The 19,016-nt window shown below is 36.6% G+C and overlaps 1 protein-coding gene across 14 annotated transcripts in view; it reads left to right on the forward strand.

Annotated features, from left to right (window-relative positions):
* The window catches only part of ZEB2 (zinc finger E-box binding homeobox 2), a 131,949-nt gene that overhangs the window by 90,023 nt on the left and 22,910 nt on the right, over positions 1–19,016 (forward strand). For 10 of the 14 annotated variants that reach the window (XM_078327870.1, XM_078327868.1, XM_035306571.3 and 7 more), the window contains 2 exons: positions 1–94; positions 4,955–5,026. The exon at positions 1–94 is cut by the window's left edge and continues 161 nt beyond it. In XM_078327870.1, the coding sequence (XP_078183996.1) occupies positions 1–94; positions 4,955–5,026 (166 nt within the window). The remainder of the gene's footprint in view (positions 95–4,954; positions 5,027–19,016) is intronic. The other 4 variants (XM_078327876.1, XM_078327873.1, XM_078327875.1 and 1 more) reach the window with 1 other exon arrangement.

Below are 19,016 nucleotides of genomic sequence, written 5' to 3' on the forward strand. Positions count from 1 at the left end.
TTGCCAAGAGAGGAAGAGGAAGATGAAATAAGGGAGGGTGGAGTGGAACACCCCTGGCACAACGAGATTCTCCAAGCTCCTGTAGATGGTCCAGGTAAGCGTCTAAAATCACTTGGCCTCTTCCTGTACCATCTTCACATCTTCAACTAATCTGTTCCACATAGTAGATCACCCCCAACCAAATAATTAAAATATTTCTACCCATTGCACCCTTGCAGAGTAGAGATACCAAAGCTGGTGACAGATTATGAAGTGATGGTGATGTTATCGCATTACAGCAGTTACATCTTAGGAAGGGATTATATTTCAGTTTTGATGCAAGTCGAATATGAACCACACTTTGCACACATAACATGAGGTATTTGCACCACATTTGCAATGTGCAAATTATGTAACATGATCAAGATCTATACTTTTATGGTAGGAAATGGAAGCAAATGTAAAAACTCACAACATATATATATATGTATATAAAAATATTTTGTGTAGAAATTATGTAGCATTTCAAACCAAGTAACTGTCAGTTTAATGTAGCTTCAGTGTCTGTCTGACACCTCCTATTGGAATTCAACCATTTAATCATTCCCTTTTGTTAAGTGTGAATATGATTTCACACTTTTACCTGGTCAGGTAGCTTTCTTATTATTTATCAGCTAAGTACTTGATAATGATTCCTGCTGTTTGGTGGGACTCTCAAGGTAAGTAAAAATGGTCCCAACTATAATAAAACTAAGGTAAATTATGTTCAAACTGAAACTTCTGATGACACTGTGCAAATGGAAATGTCTTGGTCTAAAATTCACTTATGACAGAAAATCACTAAAGTATGCAATGTTTAACAAAATACAAGAAATCCTATTCCTGTGAACGTCCTCTGCTCATCTTTACTTGCTAAAGTGGCCTGGAAATTTTGTTTAAATGACCTCTCTAATTCAGACCTTCATGTCACCTTCATCCCTATTCCCAGGACCCACTGAGAGCTGTCATTGTTTGCCCCATCTTGTTTTTTCTTTGACAATATAAAGCGACGAAAGCATTTTTATAAATAGGTGAAGTGGCTAGGAAGGAGTCTACCTATGTGCCATTGGAATGTTGCAGACTATAAACTATCAAACATAGGCAGAGTAATTGTTTGGTATACTGGAAGGAGGATAATAAAAGCACTTCCACTACGAAAGAAAATTAAACCTGAAAAGAAAGAAAAAGAAAAAAGACGGATGGCAATTTGAGTACAGTGTATTTGTTTTTCGTTTTCCTAACATACTGTGCCAAGTTTTCTACTCTTTCCGTTTCCAATTTTGCTTTCGGTGAAGGTTTCTCGAATCTCAGCAATCCCACACATAAACATTTATCGTTATATCCATTAAGACTTAAGGTTTTAGATTTTCAACTATGAGGGAGAACTCAGCCAAAGATGCTTGAAAGATAAATACGTTTAATTAGGGGCAGAGGATGATCATTAAAGGAAGTCTGACTGCTGCAGAAGTCATTAACAATCTTAAATGAAATTTTTATTTTTATGATAGCCATTTACATGTATAATAAGAGCCAATGATTCTTGGGAGCAGTGTGACAGAAACAGAGTGTGGCGAGAACTCATGTAAGACATACTATTTAAATGAGCTGGTGTTAGCTATTCATATTTGTTAATGAACTAGATATGCAGGGCTATAAGAATGAATGTTCTGATGCTTTAAATTTTAATATCTAGAAATCAAGGGTAAGGACCAATTACTAGAATTTCCACCCTTAGAGGAATAATTAATAACGATGTAACAAATGTATCCCCCAAACTTCTTTAAAAAAAAGTTTAATTAAAAAAAATTTAAGATCAATAGTTGAAAAACAGCCAAACAGCAATGTCAAGCTATAGTAGTTTGTGATTGCAGCAGCTTTTTGCATGGGCCATGGATCATAACTCTAAATGTTTTAATATACAGTAATCCATATGAATGCATTGCAGACCCTGTTATCACCTGTAGTTAATGGTGCCTGTGATACAAATGAACAGGCTGTTCTTTGCTCTTACCTTTATGGTAAATAAACTAGCATTCTGGAGTCACAATAATTAAATAAAATGTAAATCCCTAATCTCATTTGGCTATTTGGACCAAGAAAGTTACCCAGCTATTACCTGTCTAGTTCTAATGATTAGTAATGATTTATTGTTCTTTTTTTTTTATTGTTCTAAAAGTGCTCTGATGTGGTGCCTTGATGTCTAATGAAAAGAAATTGGTCTTAAAAAGCTACTCATTGTTTATCCTGACTCTGAGATAACACATTTTTCTTCCGATAAAATATTTTTCTTATTTATTGTTCAAAACACACAATATAGACAATAACTCTAATTCTGGTGCAGTTTTATTTAGTAGTGTTTTATCCCCGGTGCCTGGCTGTCTACAGTCATACCTCAGCACATAGCTTTACTCTGAGATAAGCACTCTCTCCTTTGCTCTTTCTCCCATGCTTTCTGGAGTTTGTCTGCAGGATGCAGGTTTTGAACTGAAGAGCGCAGTGGAGTTCTTACTGTGCCTTTCCGGTTCCAGCACAATCAAAGTTTTGTGTTTGGAATTGTCCTTGACATTCTTTCGTCCCACAATGGGGTGGACACAGTGTGCTGGAAACCATGACATCATTATCATTGACACAGACTTAAATAAATCACCTGCGTCTTGGCCTCTTTCTGCTTATTCAAGGATTCTTCATCTTAAGGAAGAAAGTGCTCTTTATTTTTACAAACCTTTGTCCCAGGGGTGACTGGAAGACGCAAACTTTTACAAGTGTTTTAAAAATAAATATACTATGTGGTTTTAGACACAGTATGCTGAGTCAGAGGTGTCTTAGAGAATGTTTAAGGTTACATGTAAGGCGGAAAGATAGCCAGATTGCCTTTAATTCCTAAACAGTATATCACTATGTCCTTCTGAATATGGAATTCACTTGAAACTTAATTAAATAGGCATATACATAATATTTCAAATGCAAACCTGGAAAGGCTTAGTGTTTCATTTTAATACATTGAACTTGATATTCAAAAAAGAAAAAGATTGATGCTCAGTGAATCAAAGCACAGTACATTCTGGGTCAAAGTGGCACCATCTGATTCAACATCTCTGAAAGATCTCAGTTGCACAGTCTTTGGATTAAAAGGGTTATAACTAAATAATACTACAAAATGCAATTTACACAACGTGCTGACTACACATTTGTATACCCAGCGTTTATTAATTTGGGAAGCAACCAACTACTGTAACTTCTCTTTACTTTTTCATAAGAAAATGACAATGAGGAAGGAAGTGCAGCAGAAATCTTGAACATTACCACTATTATGCAAAAAAAAAAATGCTGTTAACTGTTTTCCCCTCAGTGACTTGATGTGCTCTCAGATGGAAAACTTATGATTCTTGTGACTCTTGGCTACCAGAAATCACATGAGATGAGCAAGGAAGAAAGACACAAAAGCTATATTTATATCTAGTACTGAACTTCTCAGAAATACCTTAACTTAATTCCTTGCACAGACCGATAAAAATATCAGATGAGGGAGACTTTCAAATGATCAATGATTACACTTGACAATACAATCTTGCTATATATTAAACTTCTAAATGTTTAATGCAAAATGTCCCTCTGAAAATATTTTTTAAATAAAGGAAAATTCCTTGCTCAGGAATGAATCTAAAGTGGTTGTACAGCTTAAACAAATATCATTCAAATTATCTGATTATTATGAAGAGTGGCATTAAATTAGCATATATGTATATCTGTGCATTTTACCTTAAGAGTATCACAATTTTTCAGTTTTGATGCCATAAACATATTTGCTGCACTGCTTGTAAAATATATATATTTTATTTTCTAGAACCTGCATTTCATGAAAGTAGATTAGAATATGATAGGCAAATAATGACCAGGACAAATTTGGGAATTTGCAGAGTCCTATTTACAAAGTTTCCCTTGTTTCAAGTGAAATGATTATCACAGAGAGAGTCATCCTCGAGCATGTTTGGTTTCGTTAGTATTGTCATAGTAAAAATACGTTTTTTTAAACTTCACATTTAATGTACTCACTTGAGAGATTTTTAACTGTCAGCCATCCTGTTCTGTCCTCCTACATCCTCTACAATCTGGTAGGCAGAAAATTGGAGCTTTCCCCTATTTTTCAAATTCTCCCTTATTTTAAAATACTACAATTTTTGACAATGAACTTTAATTGTTTATGAATTTTTAACTTCAACATTATATATTTGCCTTCATCAGAACAGTGAGCTGTTGTTATATATGTTTCCCTAGAAAATGATTATGATTACCTACTGGGGCATAAATGATGATGAGAAGAAGATATTTATGGAGTGGTTGGGATAGGAATAGGGCAGATACATTTTATCAAACAGTGAATCAGGTATTGTTGATACCTCTGGGATGTTTGTTGTACAAACTGGACATTTTAAGTTTTGATATGTAGAAGTAGGTTTTCAAAAAGTATGCTTGCATAGATTAGCACCATCATAGCCATCTTATGGGGAAAGAAAAGCATGAAAACAAAATGTGAAATTCCGACTTGCCGTTAAGCATCTAGAGTTTCCAGGGGCATAGCAGCCAGCATGCCTCTTCATGAGTACAAATACTTAGTTGCTTTTGACTCTTATTGAAAAAATAATATCTTTCCCCCGTTCGTCACTAGAACTGCCACCAGAAGAAAAGCCCTTCGTTTGCTCCAAATAAGCACTTCTGTTTTTCACAGCTTGCAGTAATGCTTAAAGTAAATAAGTTCTTGTGCAGCTAGCACTATTGGATTCATTCAATTGCCTGAACAAAGCTATTGTTTAGAGGTTTACAACAAGCCTTTTCTCTGTTTCCTTTAAAAGAATCTTCCTTGTTCCTGTGCTTGGCATGCTTAGTATAGTAAGCCTTTCTACAATTCTCAAATGCTAAAGTTAATTTTCCCCCACAGAAGAAATGAAGGAAGACTATGACACTATGGGGCCAGAAGCCACGATCCAGACCACAATTAACAATGGTACAGGTGAGTTATGTTTGCCACGCTCAGACCGTATTTGTCCTGTGTCATGTGAGTTTAGTGAGGCAGGGAAAGAAGCACTGACTCATCCATTTGTATCTCCATGACTTAACGAGTCAGTCAGACTTTATAGGTCTCTGGTTTTGTTTCAGATGAAAATTTCCTATATTTTGGTATTTTACTAAGCAAATATATCTTTCATTCTCTTACCCCTAATTTGCCTGTAAGCTCGGGAATACTTAATTCTATGAAAGGATCCTTTCATTGCATGAGTTGGGTGAATTTCTAGTAGTATTTTTATTTTAAAAGCCTGCAAAAATTTTTTAAATTAGGATATGATTTACCTCTATAGCCACCGCTTGGTATCAGTCATTGAGAATCCAAATGATATAGTGTAATTTAGATTAGAAAACATTTTTTTCAGAAAGACAAATTTCCATGAACATAATTAATCATTTGAGTTCCTTTTAATTCTTCCTTTACTTATAATCGTCTGAATCCTTGAACCCTTCTAAATAATGTTTTTCAGGCAGAAATTTTAGAGAAGAATTGACAAGTTTACTTATTTTTAATGAAACTAAAACATTACAGTAGGAAGGTAGAGTGGTATTTTGTTTTACTCTGCTACTGCAATAGAATGGAGCTTCAGGACAGCTATGATATTCCATGTTTTTTCCCAAACACTGAATGGCATCTTTCACATTCTCAACACAGATTTACATGTTTATCTCTCTTTTTATAGATGAGACTTTTTTTTTTGGTGTTTCAAACAGTCCTCTACACTACCATCATAAATATTAGCATGGTGTCCACTATAAAATTATCTTCCAAAAGAAAACAAAACCAAAAAATCACATAACTACTTCTACTCAACTCATCCATGAAAAAAAACTTGAAATTTTATGAAATTCAAAAAGCTAAGATGATATTTATATCAACCGTTATGTTGATACACATCATAATAAACTGCTTGTGTTGTGTTTCCATTTAAAATGAGCTTATTAATAACTTAAAAGCATACATTCACTTTTCTTGGTATAAAATAAGGGAAATGATAAAAACCTATTGTCACTGTACTTATTCAAATAATGTCAATTTAAGATACAAAATAAAACTGTACAATATATTATTCTGGAAAAAGTATAAAATCAAGCACCAACAAGCCTAATTTTTACACACAGCCTGACAATGACTAGATTTTACCCTTGGGCAAGTTGGTCTTCCTCTTTGGAACTCAGTTTCCACAACTGCAAAATGAATAGATTGAACTAGTTTCTTGATAAGAATACTTCTAGTTTTAATATCCTGTGTTACATGGGTATTAATCACCATGTAAAAATAGAATCAAGATAAAATAACTTCATGTTAAAACATTTTAATAAAGTGACACCATGAATTAGATACTTTCTATAATGTCCCAACTCATGGGATCAAAAATGGCTTTAAGTTCTTTTTCAAGATAAATGTTAAATTTCAGCCTTCAGCATAAATAAAAGCTGATTTTTATTATCCTTATAAGCACTTAAAGTGTCACAAAAGAAAATTTACCCCACAAAGTAACAATTTACTAGCTGTTGTATACACCTAGAGCTTAAAGTGAGGTTAATAAAAATTGCCTCTATTCAGAAGGTTTAAAAATCAATCTTGAATGTCCTTTCACCAGGCTTAAAAGACCCCTTTTTCCTCAGAATACCTGCCGTACCTTGTAGTTCATATGTATTCAGTCAATAAATAAATCGATAAGCATTCATTGAGGGTATTCTACATAGTCACTGTTGTGTGCATGTGTGGTGGAAGATGAGTCAGGAAGACTAAAACATGGTTATCATTTAATTTGGAAGATGAGACTGATACACCTAAAAAAAATGGTGAAAATGCATGATAAATCTACAACAAATGGTAGGAGCCATAATTATTTGTTTTTTTGTTGTTGTTTTGATTTGTTTTGTTTTATTTTGCTTGAGACAGAGTCTCACTCTCACCCAGGCTGGGGTGCAGTGACATAATCTCGGCTCACTGCAACTCTGCCTCCCAGGTTTAAGCCATTCTCCTGCCTCAACCTCCCTGGTAACTGGGATTATAGGCATGCACCTCCAAGCCTAGCTAATTTTTGTATTTTTAGTACAAATGGGGTTTTGCCATGTTGGCCAGGCTGGTCTTGAACTCCTGACCTCAGGTGATCCGCCCACCTCAGCCTCCCAAAGGGCTGGGATTACAGGCATGAGCCACTGCACCTGGCCCATAATTACTTGAATTCAGAAGTAAGAGACAGTCTATGGAATAGGCATTCACATCAGGTTTTGTGAGGGAGGTAGAATTCGAACTAAATACATTTTCAATAGTCGTGGAGGAGTGAAGAAGGGCTATCTAGCTGAAGAGGAGTCTGTCTGTAAGCCAAGAAGGGAAAGTGTGACATCTATTCAGAGGATAGTGAGTAAGGGGTTTTGGCTGAATCAGTGAGTCCTAGGAGGAAATTTATGGGAAATAAAGCTGGACATTTAAGTTGAAGCCAGATGGTGGAGAATATAAAGCACCAGACAGAAGAGTCTGGGTCATGTTATGCTACCATGATTTTTGTGGGTGAAAACCAGACTCTGAGAGACCAACTGAAAGTCACTGTAGTTGTCCAGGTGTGAAGTGATAAAAATCTTGTCCTAAGGTGGAGACAGTGATGAAATTAGCAACATGACATCTTAACAAGTAATTGATTCTCTGAATGATGGAGGCAAAATGGCTTCTGAATTACAGATCTACATGTTTAGAATATAGCAGTACTTGCTATTTCTAGATTTACAGAAGGATCTAATTTTGAGAAGATCTTGAACCAGCCTTTAGACATAAGTATTTTCATATAAACGATATATAGATATGGGAATATGGGAATGTCCTTTGGAAATGAGGAATTGAAACCTAAGAAGTCAGGGCTGGAGATAGAGATTTGAGAGTTATGCAAATATGCTCAGATGGTGTTAGACATCAGAGGACTATGAGATTTACAACTGAGTGTGTTTGTTGAAGCAAGTAGAAAGCTGAGGCCAGGGGTCCTTGTGTGTGGGGAAGAAAATCATATTCATTGAAAAAGAAAAGGGTTATAAGACAAGAGAAAAAAATTAAACATTCTGAAACAAAGAAACAGAATTTCGTAAAGGTAAGAACTTAGTTAAAAGCTTTAAATAATTACCCTTAAAAGAAAGTTGAGCAAGTATACAGGACTTAGTTAATTAGAAATTTACTAGTGATCTTCAGCTTACAACTCTGCCTTTTTAGAGAATAAGTACATATCTTTCTTCCTAGCTACAAGTTTACCACTTTCTTCTCCCTGGCATCTCTTTGAATGCTAAATACATGTGGAATTGAAATAATACATATTTTCTGGTTGAAATTACATCTAAAATACCATCTTCCTCTGCTCCCACATCCTACTCATCAAGATCCTGCTATTGGCTGCCCTTCTCTAGCCATCCCACACTAGCGTGTCTTCCTCCAGTGAACCTGTGGGGGTTGGGTTCCTTTATTGCCACGGATCCTGGAATGGTCTCAGTCACAAAGTGTTTTTGAAGAAATGAACGAGTGAATGTGAGACAAACAGCACTTGCACTTCCCTTTTGTATTTTTAGGTTGCCATATTTTTTACCCCTGGCCTGAAGTAACCAACGAGATGTTTCCATCTCTCCATGATTCCAGTCATTCAAACTTGAAAGCCTTAGTTACAGTTGAGTGTTCTCTGTTCCTCATGTCCTCCTCATGTCCCAAATCTCTCCTAGAACAGTTTCCTCAATGTTCAGATTCCCTTCTTAGAATCCTGAATTGCCCCTTAGTACCTACAGGACATTCTTCAGTCTGATAATTAGTGCTATCCGTTTAATACCAAATACAAACGTTTTATACCAATATAAATTTGGTCTGATCCATTCTTGTCAGACCAAATCCCTTGGTGATAGCAAAAAAGAACCAGACTTATACCAACCTCTGAATCTCTGCCCATGCTATCGCTTCAGACCCAAATACCCCAGCTCCTTTCTTCCAGTCATCCAAATTCTCCCCATCCTTCTGTTCTTCAGGTCTACATCACATCCCATTTCCTTAATGAGGTCATCCTTGAACACTCCAAACAACAGCAATCTCTTCCTTTTCGGAAATCCCACAGCCGTAAGGTGCACACCGCTAACTTCAGCATGTTTAATTGTTCCTCTTTGTATTGTTTGCCCTTATTTCATCTAGTAGATTTCATGAAGACAAGAGGTTTCTTCAGCTGAAAAATGAGGGTAGGTTATCCTAGTATCTACCTCATAGAATTGTTGAGGTAATTAAATAAATAATGAAGCCAGGTGTGGTGGTCTGGCCCATACTGTCAGCTACTTAGGAGGTTGAGGCGCAAGGATGACTTCAGTCCAGGGGTTGTAGGTTGCAGTGAGCCATAATCTGCTACACTCCAGCCTGGGTAACAGAGCAAGACACTATCTCAAAAATAGTCATAAGAATGTATATGTTGACATTAGTAAGTGACTAAAAAATGTTTGCCCTGAGGAAAAAACTATTCCATTTTGCGTCAACATACACAGTTATATAGCAGGGAGCACACATGTTAGATATTATGATTGGCGAAATGAATGACTGAATCAACAAATGAATATTTGGTGGAGAAGAAATAGATTCTGATAAAGGAAGCCAGAGTAGGGGAAATATTCTCTGTGAAGAGACTAAGTCAGTATCTTTAGAGAGTGAAACCAGGATCTAAGTCCTTGAGGGATTTTTGCCTTGTTAAAGGCAAGGAAGAATAGCCTAGAGTATCACTACATTTTTTTTTAACAATAAAGTTAGATAAACTGAATGGCAAAATTGATTTATAACAGAAAGCAGTGCAAACCTGGATTTATATTAATAACTTTCCACACTGCATAAGTTCACTGGTTTTAATGTTTTTTTTTAAAAAAGAAAGATTATAATGCTTTCACACCTAAGATAAAGAATACCTTTTAACAAAGAACCCTACAACTTAGACCGGGCACAGTGGCTCACGCCTGTAATCCCAGCACTTTGGTAGGCCGAGGCGGGTGGATCATGAGGTCAAGAGATCGAGACCATCCTGGTCAACATGGTGAAATCCCGTCTCTACTAAAAATACAAAAAATTAGCTGGGCATGGTGGCACGTGCCTGTAATCCCAGCTACTCAGGAGGCTGAGGCAGGAGAATTGCCTGAACCCAGGAGGCGGAGGTTGCAGTGAGCCGATATCATGCCATTGCACTCCAGCCTGGGTAACAAGAGTGAAACTCCGTCTCAAAAAAACAAAAACAAACAACAACAAAAAAAAAAACACTACAACTTTCCGATATTAATAGGATTTAAATTTAAAATGAACTTATTAGGTAAAATTTTTAAGAAAGTGTGAAAAAACAATTTTCTAAGAAGAGAAGAGAAATGGAAAAATTTGGAAGCATTATAAATATGAGTTTGCCTACGTCTTGTAGTAACAAGTAGCTGTCTTAGGTGCATGGTGATTATTAGCATTAATGCAGTTCAACGTGCATATCAAGATCCAGATAGGGCCCTGATGTTTTCCTCTTTGAATGTGTGAAAGTTATATTAACTCAGATAATCTAGTACTTCTAGTTATAATAACCACCTGCAACTGCGCTTCCTTTGCTAAGTGGGGAAAAAGTTTCTTACATCCAGAAACTGGGCAAGGCCAATTTAGGCATCAGTTCTTAATCTTACACAACACAATGAAATTCTTGTCCAAGAACTAACTGTATCAACTCTAACTGTAGTGACCAAACTTGTTTCCAGTATTCTAAGAATAATACATAATTTTTTTTTTTTTTTTTTTTTTGAGACGGAGTTTTGCTCTTGTTACCCAGGCTGGAGTGCAATGGCGCGATCTCGGCTCACCGCAACCTCCGCCTCCTGGGTTCAGGCAATTCTCCTGCCTCAGCCTCCTGAGTAGCTGGGATTACAGGCACGTGCCACCATGCCCAGCTAATTTTTGTATTTTTAGTAGAGGCGGGGTTTCACCATGTTGACCAGGACGGTCTCGATCTCTTGACCTCGTGATCCACCCGCCTCGGCCTTCCAAGGTGCTGGGATTACATGCGTGAGCCACCGCGCCCAGCTAATACATAAATTATTTTGCATATGAGAGGCAATTGTTTTGGAAGGCTCCAGATTCTAGAGACCAGTAACCTGTATTTGAATTTTATCTCTACCAATTACTAGTTACATTAACTTGAGTATGTAATTGATAAGCCTTGATTTCTACATCCATAAAGTGGAAATCATGATTCCCTATATACAAGGCTTACTGTACGGCTCAAATAGCATGTCATTTTTATCTATTTATTTATTTTCTACACTAAGAAACTCTTTTCTTTTTTTTTTTTTATTATACTTTAGGTTCTGGGGTACAGGTGCAGATCTTGCAGCATTGTTACATAGGAATACACATGCCATGGTGGTTGGCTGCCTCCATCCCCCCATCACCTACATCAATTGTTTTTCCTAATGTTATCCCACCTGATCGCCCCACCCCATGCTATCCCTCTCCTAGCCCCCCACCCCCCAACAGACCCCAGTGTGTGATGTTCCCCTGCCTGTGACCATGTGTTCTCACTGTTCAGCACCCACTTATGAGTGAGAACATGTGGTGTTTGGTTTTCTGCTCTAGTGTCAGTTTACTGAAAATGATGGTTTCCCAATTCATCCATGTCCCTGCGAAGGACATGAACTCATCCTTTTTTATGTCTGCCTAGTATTCCATGGTGTATATGTGCCATATTTTCTTTATCCAGTCTATCCTTGATGGACATTTGGTTTGGTTCCAAGTCTTTTCTGTTGTAAATAGCGCCACAATGAACATACTTGTGCAGGTGTCTTTATAATAGAATGATTTATAATCCTGTGTGTATATACCCAGTAATAGGATTGCTGAGTCAAATGGTATTTCTACTTCTGGATCCTTGAGGAATCGCCATAATGTCTTCCACAAAGGTTGCACTAATTTACACTCCCACCAACAGTGTAAAAGCTGTTTTTTAAACTTTATTTTTATTTTCTTTCTCTTTCTTTTTTTATTTGAACAGGTTTTAGGAAACAAGTGATGTTTGGTTACATGAATAAGTTCCTCAGTGGTGTTTTCTGAGATTTTAGTGCACCCATCACCCAAGCAGTGTACACCATGCTTGATGTGTAGTTTTTTATCCCTCATCACCCTCCTACCATTTCCCCAGAGTCCATTGTATCATTCTCATGGCATGTCATTTTTAAAGCATCCAGTACAACAACTAACATAGACTAGATGCTGATCCTGTTTTGTTCTGCCAGTTTGTTTGTTTGCATCTACTAATAAACTTCAAACTATTTTTGTTCATTAAGAAATGTCTTCTCCATTCACACTGTTCCTCCTTACCTTCTTCTTTAGAAAAAAAAATACAATATTTAACAAATTTGTAATGAAAGGACTAACCAATTTTGAGGGCCTTTGCCAATTAAGTTCTTTTGACGTTCTGGAAAAAACACAGAGAAGTTGTAGGACAAATTATTTTCAGTACTCTGGCATTTGAGGTTAAAATATGAAGGTTAAGAACCAGTTTAGTTTTATAACTGATTTCATCTTTATTTAGCATCCCTTCTTTAACTGTGTAAGAGGAGGATTTAGCAATATTTATAATGATTACGTTCAGTAATGATGAAAGCTGTCAGACTTTTCCTTTTTTTGACCACTGACTTACATCAGGAATCATATTCTTTTTAAAAATTTATGATTGACACATAACAATTCTACATATTAATATTTGTGGGGTGCAACATGATGTTTTGATACATATAATTTGTTTAATGATTACATCAAGATTATTAGCATATATCTCCTTAAACATTTATCATTTCTTTGTGATAAGGACATTTAGAAACCCCTCTTCTAGCTATTTTGAAATACGCACTGCATTATTGTGAGCTCCAGTCATATAATAGACCAAAATAACTATTTCTCCTATCTAACTGTAGTTTTGCACTCATTGACCAAACTTTCACTATTCACCCTTCCCCCTACTCTCCTCATCCTCTAGAATTTGCCTAAATGTCCATCAACAGATGAATGGATAAGGAACGTATATATTCCCAATGGAATACTATTTAGCCATTAAAAAGAATGAAATCATGTCATTTGCAGCAACATGGATAAACCTGGAGTGCATTGTGCTAAATGAAATAAGTCAGGCACAGAAACACAAATACCACATAGCCTCACTCATACATGGAATCTAAAAAGTTGTTCTTATGGAAGTGGAGACAAATCATATATATTTTTTCTTCATACCCTGGGTAACAATCAATAAACAAAAAAAAAAGCATTTGCCCATTGTTAACAATCACTAAAATATATACATTCAGAGTGTTTGTTGTATGTAGAATTTGAACTGAGGCTTGAGAAAGAAATTTTAAGGAAATAGAAGAGTAAGTTCCTGCCATTAAGGAACATAAATTTTATGGTGCTGACAAAAAAATGCATAATGACAAGAAGAGAAAATTTAAAAACAAATAATTATAGCCTCATTAGTTATTTGACTCAATGGTCACTTATTGAGATCCTACTAAGTGCATGGCATTTTGTTAGTCATCACGAAAGATACATTGAGAAAAGAATAGTCACTGTCATTAAGGACTTAACATTCAACTGGGTGAATAAAACAATGGTAGATGAATAGGAAATGTGTGTAACATGTTTAATGCAATGTTAGAGCATAGTAAATGCTCTATCATTTCTAGCCATTATTATTATTGATTATAATATCATTTGGATTAAGATATTTTATTTGAAATATAGCAAGCTATGTAGGTTCAAATGCAAAGTGTTCAGTATTGTAGAGGGTTTCTAACAGTGTAGGGTCAAATATTGGAGACAAGACAAGAGAGTTACCTTAAATAAACGGCAAATTTCAGGGAAGAGTTTCTTCAGGACAAAGACTTGTTGGGTATGCCTCTGTGCACAAGAGAGAAAGAGAGAAAGGCTGAGATGTAAAAGGAGCCTGGGTGAAAGATGGAGTGAGTTATCAAATGAGTTGTAAGAGAATAACTTTAGATGACAACCAAATAATGGGTGTTTTAGCAGTAAGATCAGAAGAAGACAGACTGATGATAGAGAGAATGTAGTCAATTTAAGACAGTCCAAGGAAGCCACACCTCATAGGTTGCTCTCTTTGGGGTCAGTAAGAAAGAGACTAGCAGTCAGCAGTAAGGGAACAGTAATAGAGTTGGAATCTTGAGAAGTGGACGTGTAGAGTAATTGTTGTGGGCATTGCATGGAGATTCAATTATTTGGAAGGAATATCCCACTTTGAAAACATAGTCTGCAACAACCCTATACTATTATTTAAGATTTTTTAAAGATATATTTGATACTCTAGGAGCAAAGAAATTTGACTAGATCTTAGTTCAGCAGGGTAAGAATGATACACGTATAAGGGACAGAGATGAAAGTGATGATTTCAAGTTCCAAGGTGAACTGAGGTAAATAAAAGCAGAATGTGTAAAATGGACTACGGAACTTGTCAGGGCCTGTCACATTGAAGTACACGTTTCAATGTGTACTTCTGGTTCTTGTCCCAGGGTTAGCCCAGGACCAAGTGTGACCATCCATGTTGCTGGACTAGAAAATCCCTAAGCACTATGAAGCCAGGTTCTACATGGACTACCTATTAAGTGATGAAATTTCCCAGAATGCAGTGGCATCCTAAGGGAAATGTAATCACCGGACAGCTGTTATTTTGCTTGTATTGTACAGGCAATGTCTTAAAACATGATGGTGAAAATGGATGACTTTTGACTTCGAAACATTACAGCTACAGTATGGAAGCTTTCTGAGGGTAGGGCTTAAGTTTGCTCTTCTCCATAGTCCCTCTCATCATCTCAGATGATGTAGTGGTTTATGTAGTGTTCATGGTTCGTAACCAGGGTATTTGTTGAATTAATTAGTAAACAAACAAACAAATAAATGATGAGTGAATTGATGAAACAGGAACATTGATTGGAAGCAGTACCATGAATTAAGGAGTTTGTTGACCCTTCCTCTTTGTTCTCTGTGTCAAGACAGATGAAAGCAGGGATGGCCCTGTGGGAAAGGTCTGTGAGGGATGGCATATTCTCAGGAGATGACACAGTTTCATTTAGTCTGAAGAAGTGGAGCACATGTAAGAGGATATCATTAAGCATGAGGAGAGAAAAACAAGTAATATGTGAAATGGGAAAGCAAAAGGAACTATGGATAAAGTTCTTTTTTGGTCTCTAGTCCGAAGTTCAGCTTGAGGAATTTCTTGTTTACTATAACCGCAAAATATGTAATATCTGCTAACGAATAACTAATACTTGCTATTTTAACAGATGTTAAAATATTATCTAATAAAAATTTGCCTTTGCAAGGTACTATGGAAAGTTTTTCCTTATTGAGTGGCTTTGGAAACTTGATTGCACATTCGAAATGGTCAAATAAGGAAATACAATTCTTAAATATTAAGCTGAAATTTTAAATAAGCATCTTGAACAGAGAATTTGAAGAACTTTTGTGTGTTCTCTTTGCCCCACTAGACCCAGCTCTGGATTACCCAGTTAAAAAAAAAAAAGGAGTAAGAATTAAACAAGTGTCTGGGATTCAGAGGAGTGGGAACATAAAAAGAAGGGAGAAAAAAAGTAAAAATTTTATACAGACACACACACACACACACACTGAAGCAGGCATTTTTAACTGACTTTCCCCATATTAATTGTATGGCATCTTAATGCTGCAGTTTAGAATTGCTTATAATGTCAATGTGATCTTTTCAGTATGTAGGGCCTGTTCAAATGGTATCAAGTCAGGCATGATGAAAAACTAAAAAGATGAGGTTCTCTGTTTTGTTCTCTCTCTCTCTCATGTTGAGTCATTATGGTATGTAGAAAGAGCAGTGGGTGAAGAGTCAGGATACATAAATCTTACATACAGCTCTTCCAGAAATTAGTTGTGTAACTTTGTATTAATCACTAACCTCACTGTACTTTAATTGTAACATCTGTTAAATGAGGAAATTAGGCTAGAAATTTTGGACTCCACCCCACCCTGCCCTTTCTTCTAATGAAATTTTACTGGAAGCATGAACAAAAAACAAAAATACTAGACCGCACTAGCTGTCATGGGATGGGAGGCTCTCCGGGGGGCCTGTGTCATGGTAATATATACAGGGCCAACTTCCTGGGTCTGGGAGCAGCACAGTCGCACAGGGCCCAGCACTGAGAAGAGCTGCTTGGTTGGCTCTGCAGTTGCTTTCTTGAAGCTCTTAACAATTTTTGAGTGAGGGGCCCTACATTTTTATTTTACAGTGGGCCCCACCAACCATATAGCCAGTCCTGTTCATATCTCACAAAATACATGAGAACAATAGCAGAGTATAAGCCAGGATGGGAAGTGGTGGGATCAGAGATGCACTGCTTCAAGTATTGAATAGAAATGCCAGTTAGGTCAAAGTTTACAGGATCCTTTGGGTGTCTCCAGAGCAACTGAATCCCAAGTTAAGATCTAGATCTAGATTAAAAATCTTGCCTGAGCAACAAATACAGTGGTTCCAGGTGTAAATCCCCTAAACTGGTCATATTAGTGATAACTTTGGCAGCCTAGCAAGCCATTAAGCCTCTTTAACCATCAATTCTGTGCATCACATCGTTAGCATAGGGGAAAGTGGGGGAAAGAATAAGAACTTTTTTTTGACCTTTGTTATCCTCTTGGCTTAATACCTCTCAATTTCTCCTATTCTTCTTACATGGAGTTTAAATTAAGACTTTTAAATTAGTTAGCTTTCTTATACGAGTAACAGAAGTGATACAAGTTTGATTATAATGTATTTCTCTGCAAGATTTGAGTGGATATATAGTGTTAATCAATTGTACAAAATCAGTTTATCAGATAATTCAATTAGTACCTAAATACTTAACAAGGAGGGAGTCATACTATTCTAAAGCATGTCATTTTCTTCTTGGTTATATCTGTCACATTTTTATAGGTTGAAAGCGTTTTGTCCGCCAGTCAGACATCTGCCATAGAAGTCATTATTTTATAATTTCTTAGTTAACTTCATACATTGAGTTTTTAAAAATAAGGTGGAGAAAGAGATAGGTTCAGATGGGGAGAAAAACAGAAGTATTGCTTGGCAGGTGAGAAGGGGGGTGATTTTCAGACTATAATCAGTGAACACCAAGAAGAGCCTGTTCACTTCCTGGCTAATGAATGCTGTGGTTTTATTAGCTTTGTTTGCGATTAGGAGCAGCTATCTTTGCTTCACAGCAAGTGTTCCCACAAGAAATAACTGATATTTCAAGCTTCTTGAATGCCCCCTTCATTCATTCAACAAATATTTAATAAGCACTGTTTTGCTTGTGATTTTGTCTGGGGTTTCCAGGCACCTCCAAAATATTTTCCCTTAATCTGCATATTTGGTCCCCCCATAAGAAAGCTGTGTTGTTTTGAGTTTTTAATTGAAAAGAATACAGATAAAATTCTCTAGGCCTATCCAGTGAATAAAAGGCAAATTGATTAAGGCAATTAATTAATTGAAAATATGGAATTCTGGAACCTTGAGGATACCCCAGAAAGCGCACCCTGGCTCATTTTACAGATGAGGCAATTGAAATTCAAAAACATGAAATAACTGAGCCAAAATGAGGAGTCCAAGGACCCTGAACCTTTCCTAATCATTCAATTATTGCATAATAACCGTGACCCAGGCACTATGCTAGGTGCTGGTGACCCAAAGCTGAGTAACATATGGTTCATTCCTCTATCAGTTCACAGACACGTAAGAGAAAGATTATGATGGAATGTGATCAATTCAATGATTGAGACTCACAGATGACATTCAGTAAGTGAAGAAGGGAGTCTGTGTGAACTCAGACTGAGATAGTCAGGAAAGCTCCCTAATAATAATAATACAGGACTGATTGTGCTTCTTTCCAAAATCATGTTACGAATGTCTTATTTAGCCATGCGAGGCAGAGGATTGAATTTATGAAGTAGTGGTTCTGAAATTGGACAAGGGTCAGAATTTCCTGAAAGACTTGTTAAAACACAGATTTCTGGTTCCATATGTTTGGATGGGCCCCAATAATTTGCATTTCAAGCAAGCCCCAGATAACACTGATGCCACTGACTTTTGAAAATCACTGACTGTCCTCAGCATTTGACCTGTCTCTACAAAAAGCATAAGGAAAGAGCATTGAATTGCTGGGCAAAATCACTTACTAAATCAACTCCTCTAAAATATAATAAACTACTCTGTCTGTTTGGTAAAATACCAATTCCAAATTTTTAGGTTACATAGTAATGTGAAAGACAAGTGCATATTGTCTTTCTTGGGAATTTTTAAAAAAGTAATGGACTCTGTCATTCTGTACCAATACACAGCAGTCAGAATTATCTGAGTGTTAGCAGTCTCTACATCTTGCTATTCAAAATCCCCTAATGGAAGACCTCCTGCTGTTTAGGGAGATATTTGATACTGCAGACTACTACAGATTTCATTCCCTGTCCACTCTTCACCTCCCTCTTCTGAAGCTGTTTTACATGAGAAACTCTCTTTGGCATCTGAACATGCGTTCCCTGAAGAAAGCCATGTCAGAACAGGGGTGGAGAGAACGGCCAAGATGCTGTACTAATTCCCAGGAAAAGCAGAAAACGTCTCTGTTGCTCTTGACGACCTGGCTTTATCTATGCCTCTGTACCAGTTGGAGGCTCTGTGAGGCCGCCCATGTAGCTGAGTAATGAGAAAAAGATCATCCTCTTCCCTCATGGTTGTTTTTAGATATCTACTGCCAATAAGTCTTTGGAAGTCTTCTGCAAAAATGCATACATGCATTTTTAATGATGAAATTCTTATGTTTATTAATTAGTCAACTTTAAACAAAGTAGCCATGAGAATCTATAGACCTCAACAAATGCTGAATGCATGCTTCCTTAAATTAAAAAACTCAATACAAATGAC

The sequence above is a fragment of the Callithrix jacchus genome, chromosome 6 (assembly GCF_049354715.1).
Source record: "Callithrix jacchus isolate 240 chromosome 6, calJac240_pri, whole genome shotgun sequence".
Taxonomy (NCBI): Eukaryota; Metazoa; Chordata; class Mammalia; order Primates; family Cebidae; genus Callithrix; species Callithrix jacchus.